The 10,695-nt window shown below is 42.3% G+C and overlaps 2 protein-coding genes across 5 annotated transcripts; both read left to right on the top strand.

The window, feature by feature from the left end:
* Positions 1-1,220: 1,220 nt before the first annotated feature.
* On the top strand, positions 1,221-2,315 carry LOC121200000 (B2 bradykinin receptor-like). Its single transcript, XM_041065026.1, has one exon. The coding sequence runs from the start codon at positions 1,221-1,223 to the stop codon at positions 2,313-2,315; it is 1,095 nt and encodes a 364-aa protein (XP_040920960.1).
* A 2,388-nt stretch (positions 2,316-4,703) lies between these two features.
* katna1 (katanin p60 (ATPase containing) subunit A 1) lies at positions 4,704-10,440 on the top strand. Of its 4 annotated transcripts, none has more exons than XM_041063730.1 (11): positions 4,704-4,826; positions 6,315-6,477; positions 6,559-6,698; positions 7,156-7,351; positions 7,583-7,698; positions 8,322-8,427; positions 8,507-8,665; positions 8,835-8,961; positions 9,089-9,223; positions 9,565-9,691; positions 9,871-10,440. In XM_041063730.1, exons 2-11 carry the CDS (start codon positions 6,316-6,318, stop codon positions 10,067-10,069), a joined length of 1,467 nt encoding a protein of 488 aa, XP_040919664.1. In that variant the 5' UTR covers positions 4,704-4,826; position 6,315; the 3' UTR covers positions 10,070-10,440. The 4 variants fall into 4 exon arrangements, with proteins under 4 accessions (XP_040919664.1, XP_040919663.1, XP_040919665.1 ...); XM_041063729.1 differs by having other exon boundaries at positions 6,312-6,477; XM_041063731.1 differs by having other exon boundaries at positions 4,710-4,769; positions 6,312-6,477.
* Positions 10,441-10,695: the final 255 nt, after the last annotated feature.

The raw sequence follows: 10,695 nt of genomic DNA, 5'->3' as shown, positions 1-10,695 counted from the left end.
ATCCATGAATTTTAAATTTTCCTCTCCTGCAGTCACAGATCACAGAAAGCCCCACTTTACAAGTACATTTGCGGCTGATGTTTCCAATACAGAAGCCTAAAATACAGTTATGTGTAACTAAAACCCGGAAAGACTGTTTGTTACCTGGCACTGAGTCGGGGATTAAAGCAAAGGCAGTGAATACCATTTTGGTGAGCCAGAACACAGAACAGTAGCTGTGGGAAGATGAGGGTCGGGGGCGGGGGGGCTGATGGAAATTGTGAGTGACGACACACTGATGATCTCTGGGTCTGCACATATAAAACTGACCAGTCTCCCAGTGCTCACTTCACTGCGAGCTAGATCACCATGTCGATTATCTGAGGGGCATGAGGCAAATCTGGATGGATGGGGCAGAGTCACGGAGATAAGGTGAGCGGTTCAAATGCTTTTCAAGAAGCAGATAGAAAGGAAAAGAGTATTTCTTGGCAGTTTCTGACCTTTCATTTCTAGTGTCAGGATCAGGAGGATGCACACCAAGCCAAAGATATTTTTGATTTACAGCTGACTAAGTGACTATAGTCTGAGCCCTGGACAGTCTCAACCAAAAATGTAAACAGTTAAAAAATAGGCCGAGTTTCGGGCCATATATGACACGATACATCAATCTTTGGAGTAAAGAGGGAAAGTAGACAACTGAGACCCACTGCAATAGTATCTGTTTCTTATAAGTGATGAAATATGTCTCATTCCAACAAGAATCTCTAAGGGAGGCAGAGGTATTCATCACAGAATATTTAATATTGAGATATCTTTTACTAGGAACGCTTGTACTGTGTTCTTCCAAAGTTTTGCAATAACTGTTTTTTTTTTCCTTGGTCTTTCTCTGGATTTCATAACTCATAGTAAAAATGTAGCCAGATCTGACTCACGCAAAAAAGGGCACAAACAGAACCTCAACTCCTCAACCTCAGCTTAGTTGTAGTGACCTAGGTGGTTTTGTCGCCATCAGTCCTCAGTCATTGTGTGTTACTAAAGTCATTGCCTTGTTAACCTCGATTGTACTTGGAATAGCATGGCTGATTCAATGAAATATGGCCACAGTAACTCCTGTTGGCAGACTGGGTGCAACAGGGGTTACTTTGGCCCTTTAGAAGTGCTACAGTATTTGACATAAACGTTGCCTGCTTGCTTATGATGACCCCGCTTTGATTACAAATCTTTTTCATTCACAGTTTCCAATGGTTGTGAATGCATCAGACTGGTTGGGCCCGACTGTGGGCCCAGAGCTGGACCCGTGCAGTAACTACACAGAAGCTTGGCTGTGGCTGACTTCCCTGCAGCCGGCCTACCTGGGTTTGATCAGTGTCATGGGGTTGGTGGGGAACAGCCTGGTTCTTAGCGTGTTCTGCCTGCAGAGGAAGCCCTGCACCGTGGCCGATGTCTACCTGGGGAACCTGGCAGCTGCCGACCTGGTCTTGATGTCCTGTCTTCCCTTCTGGGCTGTCACCATCGCCAAAGGCTACCAATGGGACTTTGGAGAAGTCCTTTGTAAGTTAGTCAATGTGGCCATCTTTATGAACTACTTCTGTAGTGTTCTGTTCCTCATGCTGGTCAGCGTGGACCGCTACCTGGCTTTAGTGAAGCCCATGAACCCCAGCCGTCTGAGGAGAGCCCCCTGGGCCAAGAGGATCTGCCTGGGGATCTGGAGCCTGGGCTTCTTGTTCAGTCTGCCCATCCTGCTCTTCCGCACTGTGATCTACGTAGAGGATCCCGGTGTGGATGCCTGCATTCTGGCCTACCCCCACCCGGCATGGATATTGGTCCACAACATCACAAAGAACGTGGTGGGCTTTCTTATCCCAGTTCTGGTGGTGGGTTACTGCACTCATCACATTGTGGCTGCGCTGAATGACAGGGGAGCCAGAGTTCTCCCTGGGATGAGGGCAGAAAGGAAGGCCACCCACTTAGTCCTGGCCGTGCTGGCTGTCTTCCTCATCTGCTGGACACCGCACCAGGTGATGCGATTTCTTGACACTCTGGATCACTTTCGGGTCATACCCGGATGCCTCTGGGGTCATGTCCTGGACATCGGCATACAGCTGTCCACATATCTGGCGTACAGCAACAGTGCTGTTAACCCCTTCCTGTTTGTCATTGTGGGGAAGCATTTTAGAAGACAGGCAAAGGAGGTATTTGCCAAAACTTTGAACCCCTGGTCAAAAGATATGACCTACCTAAGTGTGAGCTTCACATCAGTGAACAGACTCAATGAGACACAGTGTTTAAGTACTGAAAAACTTGAAAGAAAACTGACAACAGTAACTATATCATGATCACTTGCTGTCTTCAGTCTCTACAGTGCAGTGGAGCTCTTTAATTGATGTAGTTACAGAGAGCTGCTAAAACAACACGGAAAGCCTAGATTAGTTATCATGATCTTAATTTTTGTTTTAAAAATTCCTAACTTTTGTTTTCTGTAATTTTGTTATACAGTCTTGTGTCGCATCATTATTAAATCATTAAATTAAATCTTAAATCATCGATTATTAAATCTTGAATCTTGAGGGATGGTGAGAGTCGAGAGAGTTTGGGGGTCATAAAATCAGAACAATGAGCTAAAAGACACTAAAAAAGCTCAGTAGAACTGAGTGGAACTGCAGAGCTGGTAATGTGTCTCTGTGGTTTAATCGCAGGTGAAGGGTTTGGGTAATTATCTAATCTTTTTCTTTTTTTTTTTTCTTTAACTAAAGCTCGGTGATGATGACCCCCATTGATCTGAAATGTTCCAGATGATTCTTGCTGAGTTCTAGTTGCTGAGTTCTACACTTGGCTCTGTGTCGGTGCCCTCTGCCCAGCTGTCTTACTGCCTTTGTCATTATTTTGTTGAAGCACTGAGAAATATTATTATTTAACTTCCAGTGCATCTTGAAGATTGATGATGTAATTGATGCTAAATTACTACGGTCTGGTGCTGAAGAATAATCCGAATGTTACCTATGAAGACCTTCATTGTCTCTGCGCTTCTTCTGTCTATCAATGTGATTAAACTGAAGAAAAGTCATATGTACATGTACACATACAAAAAACATTACTCTCAACAGACAGAAATATGAACATGCACTCCCTACATGATCATTAGACCATCAGAAGAAGTCAGATTACATTGACAATGAGTTCACAGACTTAACCTGTGTTGACATCACTGCAGTCTTACCAAAGCTGGATCTGTCTGTTCTGGTGTAAATGACAGGCAGTGGTCTAGTAGTATATACAGAATGCCTGCAATGAATTGGTCATTTAACTTTTAGGGTTTTGTTTTGTTTTGTTTTTTTTTTTTTGGTCATTGAAATTTGACTTCATGCATTCCTTTGAAAATAAAGGTTGGTTTTCTTTTTCCATGAAGATTTTGGTTTCTTGTATGAAGAATTTTAAGATAATACCATTTTGAACAGTATTGGTGTGTATGTCACCTATTCCTGTAACAACCTCAGATGGACAGTGAAGAGAGACTGTCGTCAAATACTCATCCCACTATGTGAAGATACTGCCCTCCTGTGGTCAAGCACACATGGTCTCACTGCTATTTATGGCCAGTCAAGTGAATGCAACAGTGTAAATTTCATTCCATGATTATTTCTTTTCTAAAAAAAATATTAAGGAAATGAATGTGTGTATATAATTTGCTCCAAACCTAGTATTTATGTGCTGCTGTACAAATTGTTTTCCTGGTGTACTACTATGAAACAAACAGGATGATGATTTATTACTTAAAATCAGAACCTATTTAACTATGATTCTTTCTCTTGCTTTTTATTGACTGACTTCACCTTTTCTGGTTTGTAAGTGGTTTTTCTTCTCTTTATCACAATAAAAACACCATTTTGCAGAAATCAAACAAACCTCCTAACTTATACCTTACCAATGACACAAAGGTGAGTAAAAATAGTGAGAAGCAGGTTTCCCTTTTAATTCAGACTTTGGACAAGAATAGATGGCCGAAAAACCTGCCCAGTGCAATTTTTTCCTACTCAGTGATTCAGATTCAGAGAACTTTATTGTCATTTCTTCTACGTTCAGGAACGAGATTACGTTGCACCAGCTCAGAAGATAACAGTAGAGGTAGAGAAGGAACAGTAGAGAAGTAAAAAAGGAAAGTATAAAACTATATTTAAAAACTATAGTTTTATACTAGTTATTATATACTAGTTGTATATAATAAGACAGTGGAAATAGGAGAGCGTGCAGGAGACGAAGAACTGCATAGCCAAAGGCTGGACAGCGTTATGGTCACAAGTATTAAAAATATAGTTTTTAATACTTGTGGCCATACTGTATTCACTGCACATACTGTGTGTGTACTGCATGTGGCCATAACACTTTACAAACCTGCGAGCCTTCACCTGCTCACCCCGATGCCGCGGAGAGAACAGAGCAGTCAGGTTGCCGGTGTAGGTGGGCGTGGAGACTGTCCTCATGTTCTCACTCACACACGGCCCCCGCTCATAACCTTCCCCGCCCCCTTATTCAAATATGGGAACTTCTGGCTCAAAAAACCAAGATGGCGACCGCCAATTCGCCAAACTCGAGGCTTCAAAACGGCAGTTCACAAATCAGTGCGTGACGTGACGCTGGGTTGTCTCTTGGTTGGACAGCTAACGTCACGTGGGTCGTATGTACAGTTTGGTTTCTGTTGGTTAACCCTCTTCGTTAAATACACTCTTTGAGCCGCCAAAGCGGAACTAGTCATAACAGCCGCTGTGTGGATTCTGCGCGGATTCATCAGAAAAGTTGAGTAGAAATCCAACTAACTGCTTTTGTGTCAGAACTCCGACATGTTAATTCACGTAAGTTTATGTGAACAGTTGTGTTCGTCGAGTTTTGTCAAGACAGTGTTTTGTTTATACTTTTTTGTCTGAACCAGAGAAGGGACACCAGCCGCCCGGCTTGAAATTCAAAGTGGAGGCTGCATTAGTAGGAACGACAACATTATAACGTGTAGTGTTTACTGTACAGTAATAAGCCATAGCCCTTTGGCCTGACAGTTGAGTTATTATATAAACCAGTCTTAACATATCTTGAACGCTAGTGTTTTGTTCATGTACACTTTTGTTTGTCACAAACATTTTCGGTCCAGGTGGGTGAGATTCCGGCTAATCCATGGAAGCAGAAACTCAGAAACAATGACAACCTTGTTAGCTTTTATTTCATAGAATTACTCAAAACCTAGTATGTCCTGAAATACTGGACCAAGATTAGGTGAAAAACTATTCATATAACACTGCAGTGTTTTGTATGTCTTTCTGTAACCTTGAGGGTCAAATAACAGCAAGGAAAAGAATAGTTAAATGATTCCCTAACCAGTTAGGACTTTGGAAAGGAAGTTAGGAAAACACATCCTCACATTTTCACAAGGAAGTTTTAAAACTGATTTTTTAAAACCACCATTAAAATATTTCTCAGTGTCTGGTCTTTTTAGTTAAGACTGTACCATTCTGCTAAGTTTGGACTTTCATTCAGCATAAGACACCTTTTTTTGTTGTTGAAAGTAATATATAAGAATATTGGGGATGGACTAATCTGACTTTTTGTTCCTAATACAACACTTAAACACTAACTGCTGATACTGAATACCAGTATGACACCTGGTATTGGTGATACACACATGAGTGACTTAAGTGTAACGTGGATCCATCACAGCTGGCCAAAACCAACCTGCTTCACACGGTCAGTGCTGGGCCAAAATTCATCTGCTGAATTGGATCAGTGCACTTCTAAAGAAAGTGAAGACAAAAAGAAATGTAACAGTGAATTTATCTGGATTCAGTTATGAGAAATGACGTTAAACCACAACCTCCCTTGTTACCTTGCCACTGTAAGATAAGGTTTGGTGGGTGAGCCCATGGCACAAGTATAGTGGCTGTGAAAGTACAATTATATGAATCATTTATTTATACTAATTGTACTTGCAGTAGAGACTTTAGGCCAAAGTCTCTACTTCATGGGTCACTGAAGAAAGTGAAAATAATATGCTAATGTTCTGTGCTGAAGCTTATCTTCCCCTGGCTACTGTAACTGGACCCATGTTCGTCTTGATAGATCATATTAGTGAGTGTCCAGCTGGTGGACAGTTCATGGCTTCTTTCCAGTTGGTTAGTATTATGTTGTTTTTGGGTCAAGTGGTCAATCACAGCCTTCTGCTTTTCCTTAAAGAAAACTATAAATAATCTTTTTTTTTTATTCTGACCTTGGTTCCAAGGTTGTAACTAAAATACAAATTTTTTTTTCTCACAGTACCTCGGTGAGATGACATGTCGTCTCTGTTTCCACAGCAGCATGAGTCTACGAGAAATCAGTGAGAATGTGAAGCTGGCCCGTGAATACGCGCTGCTGGGAAACTACAACTCAGCCAGCGTCCTCTATCATGGATTGCTGGAGCAAATCAAAAAGTATGTGTACACCGTGCGGGACAGCAGTTTTCAGCAGAGATGGCAGCAGGTAAACGTGGCGTGAAATAACTGATCAGATCCTATCAAGAAGGAAGTTTGGCCTTTTCTGATGTTTGTATTTGTTTTGCAGTTGTGGCAAGAAATTAGTGAAGAGAATCGACAGGTTCAGGATATAATGTCGACTCTGGAGAACTTTCAGCTGGACGCCCCTCCTGCAAAACCCAGTAACCACGATGATTATGAAATGAGGCCTGTGCACGTGGAGCAGAGGTAAGGGGGGTTGGCCATAATTCGTGTACTCTCTGAACACTGTTCACCTTCACCACTCAAATTTGTGATTGGGGCTTGTATAAGCTGTTTTGTCTGTGAGCAGTAGCTCTGATGTAGTCATATGATTGAGATTAGTGAACTTGAGTCCCTGATGTGAGCCTGTTTTGTTCCAGCTCTGCCCTCGCAGAAAGGTGGCCTGTAAACCTCACACTGCCTCTTTGTTTGTTTGGTTGTTGTTTTTTTTCCACTTATAAATCTGGTTGCATCCATTACACTTGCTGAGCTTTTTCTCAAGCATTGTAGTGTCTCATACAGTGTGTGTTGCCTCAGGGAATGTTTAAGAATTTTTTTGTCTTAGTCCAATCCAAATCTAATTTCATCACTTATTGGTGCTCTAGCATACTTGACTTGAAAGAGCTTACAGTCTTTGTCATTAGCTCCTCTTTTCCTTTCACAGACATTCTCCATGCCCTGTGAGACGGCCCTCTAACCCCTATAAAGACAGCAAACCTCCCAACAACCGGCTGAGCGTGGCTGTGAGGGCCCAGCAGAGGCACTCGCCTCGCGGGGCCAACGGGGACAGAAGCAAACCCTCCAAGGGCAAAGAAAAGAAGGAGCCAAAGGAGGCCTCCAGCAAAACAAAGGATGATAAGGTGAACATGCACCACCTTCTCCTTCATTATATTATGTAACATATATATTCAGAAACAACTGTTTGCATTGCTGATTAAACAATATCCATGTGCTGCTTCTGTGCCTACAGCCATGCCTAGCCTGTCATTCCAGTTTTTTGTTTTTTTTTTTCTTTGGTTTTGTCTTGGAGAAAACACACCACACAGTTTACATCCAGGGAGCAGTTATAATGCGTTTTGTTCACCTTCCAGAACAAAGCAGAAGTCCAGGAGAAAGAGGTGAAAAAGTTTGATGGGGCAGGATATGACAAAGACCTTGTGGAAGCCCTTGAGCGAGATATTATATCTCAGAATCCAAATGTTAAATGGTATGTGTTTTTTTTTTTGTTTTTACAGTTCAGTGTTCATTGGTTTGTTTGTCAGGGAGGAGATATTAACCTGCACATGGGATTCTTTTATAGTCATATCATGTTGTGTGTAAATATTTCCCTGAACTGTCTCCATATTAGAAAGAGAATAAAGCAATAGAAAAAATATCTAATTGAAAACAGTGTTCATGTCATGATAACCCCCTGTGGTGATGTTTTGGGAGAAGCCCAAAGTAGTCTGCTGCATCTACAGCATACTTTGCTAGAAGCTTAAATTGTTTTTTGATTAGAATTATATATCAAGGGCCACAGTTTTAATTAGGCTATAACTCACATATTGAACAGGACGAGTTAACAGGAAAGAGGAGACATTCTGTGGCCTGTGGTTGAGACATGGAGCTTATAACTGTCCCTGGTTTCGATTCAGTCTGGGTTGTACTCCTCTTTGTCTCCACATGCTTTCCCCATCACCTCAGACTACAAGAAGGGCACCCAGATGCTAATTTCTAGATTCAGAGTCACAGTTTTGTAGAATCGTAGATAGTGTGTGGCTTATTACGCACTTCATCACCAGGCTTCCTTTTAACGGCTAAATGCAATCTCTGTCGAACCTATTTCCGTAGGGACGACATTGCAGATTTGGAAGATGCAAAAAAACTCCTGAAGGAAGCGGTCGTGTTGCCGATGTGGATGCCAGCGTTTTTTAAAGGCATACGAAGACCGTGGAAGGTACTGTTTGAAGAGATCTGAGTCTGATTTCCTCTTGTCAGATGTATTGTTGTTTCACAGAGCTAATTTCTTTCTTTAGGGGGTGCTCATGGTGGGACCTCCAGGCACTGGGAAAACGCTTTTGGCCAAAGCAGTCGCCACCGAATGCAGAACCACATTCTTCAACGTCTCCTCATCTACTCTCACCTCCAAGTACAGAGGGGAGTCTGAGAAGCTAGTTCGCCTTCTTTTTGAAATGGTAAGCTCACATGTGTTGTGTAGGAAGGCAGCTAACACTAGTGCTGACTTGGTTCGCAGTAAAGTACAAATAACAAACGATTGCCACTTTAAACTCCACCGCAAAGTGCTGGGGCACTGAAAAGTTTTTAGACTTCTACGAGTCAGTCATTGTGTTTGTCCTCAAACAGGCACGTTTCTATGCTCCCACTACGATCTTCATCGATGAAATTGACTCCATGTGCAGCCGGAGAGGGACTTCAGAGGAACACGAGGCCAGCCGGAGAGTCAAGGCAGAGCTGCTGGTGCAGATGGATGGTATAACACCAGTGACAGTATCTTCATTTTTCTGTTCCAGCATTCATGGTGTGTTGTCACAGCAGAAACCTCTTCATCAAACCACTGGTTTTCAGAGGCGTTTTACTCTGTTCTTGCCGCTGCGTAGGTGTTGGCGGAGCATCAGAGAATGATGACCCGTCAAAAATGGTGATGGTTCTGGCTGCCACCAATTTCCCATGGGACATTGATGAAGCTCTGAGGAGACGGCTGGAAAAGAGGATCTACATCCCTCTGCCTTCGAGTAAGGTTTCTTTTTTATTTACTGCATGGAGATGTGGTGAAGTGCTCAAAGGAAAGGTCACAACATGTTCTCTAATATTGTTAATTGCAGCCTTAATAACTGGATAATATGGGAGCATCAGTGGCGCATCTCCCCAAACAACTTTGCAATTAATGTTATTACCACAAACCAAATAGCACTTAGTAAACCCAGGTCTTTCAGGGACCCAAGATCCAGTTTTTGATGTAGTCTCCTTGGTAGTCCAGACTGATTGGGGCCCTTTAAACTCTTGTGTCACCTGATTGGGTGTATATGTGTCAGCTGAAATGAGCATCCACTCACTGCTGCCTTTACGTTTGTAGCCAAGGGGCGAGCGGAGCTGCTCAGGATCAACCTGAAGGAACTGGAGCTGGCCAGCGACGTGGACTTGGACAAGATCGCAGAGCAGATGGAGGGTTACTCAGGAGCTGACATCACCAATGTGTGCAGGTCAGAATAAAAGTTGTCTATATTCACCATAGCTAGCACCATAGCTACAGTAGATACATGAGAACAAGGCACCGTAACTTCACGTTCCTGCTTTCCACCACCACTGACCGACATTTCTTTAAATTCTTTATTGAAGTCCATGCAAAGTGGTTAAATCAAACTGTCGTTTGATGCTGCAGGGATGCCTCTCTGATGGCCATGAGGCGAAGAATCGAGGGCCTCACGCCCGAAGAGATCCGCAACATTTCCCGGGACGAGATGCACATGCCCACCACCATGGAGGACTTCGAGTCGGCTCTGAAGAAAGTCTCCAAATCTGTGTCTGCAGCAGACCTGGAGAAGTATGAAAAGTGGATTGAAGAGTTCGGGTCCTGCTGAGGAAAAAAAAAAGAAAAAAGCCCAGCATCCAGGTTGTCTGCGTCTTTAATGTTTAACCAGTCTGAGGCTGTGTGGTCTGGGTATAAGTGTGCCAGGCTGTGTGTTGTTCTGAGTCAGGTTGGTGATCTGGATGAAGGTAATGTTTAATGCATTAGGTTAATAAGTGCCCTTGGAAGAATAGCACCTCTTCATATTGTACATTATGTTAATGTTATAAAGTCTAACAAGGTGACTACTACAAAGTCAACCTGAAGAACCTGTGGGTGAAAGTTTCTCATGACACCAAAACTTTTTTTTTTTTTTTGGACTCGTGTTGCAAATAATTTCAGTGGCAAACTTTTTTTAATGATCTTGAAATCATCAAACATATTCAACATACAATATAAGATAAAGACAGAGTGTCATAACATTTACTTTGTGCCATTGTATCTGACACTAAGAAACTCAGCCAGCTGCTAATCAGCTGCTATTCCTCTTTTTGTTTTTTGTTTTTTTAAAATGCATCATTCTGGTTCTGGAAATGCAGATTTTTATGAGCACAACTCTAACAAGATATTTCAATAAATAAAGTTAATCGTGTTTATGGATATTAACACTGGCTTACGTGAAAGTTTATTTGCTGAGTA

This window comes from Toxotes jaculatrix, chromosome 19 (genome assembly GCF_017976425.1).
Source record: "Toxotes jaculatrix isolate fToxJac2 chromosome 19, fToxJac2.pri, whole genome shotgun sequence".
NCBI classification, from domain to species: Eukaryota; Metazoa; Chordata; class Actinopteri; family Toxotidae; genus Toxotes; species Toxotes jaculatrix.
The sequence above is the reverse complement of the archived record's forward strand: the minus strand, read 5'-3'. Positions and strand labels throughout refer to the sequence as shown.

Excerpts from the sequence above, each read along its gene's own strand:
- katna1 (XM_041063730.1), top strand. The coding sequence starts at position 6,316 with ATGAGTCTACGAGAAATCAGTGAGAATGTGAAGCTGGCCCGTGAATAC. Across the intron at positions 6,699-7,155 it reads CCTGTGCACGTGGAGCAGAG|ACATTCTCCATGCCCTGTGA; the intron begins GTAAGGGGGGTT and ends TTCCTTTCACAG. Across the intron at positions 8,962-9,088 it reads GCTGCTGGTGCAGATGGATG|GTGTTGGCGGAGCATCAGAG; the intron begins GTATAACACCAG and ends GCCGCTGCGTAG.
- LOC121200000 (XM_041065026.1), top strand. The coding sequence starts at position 1,221 with ATGGTTGTGAATGCATCAGACTGGTTGGGCCCGACTGTGGGCCCAGAG.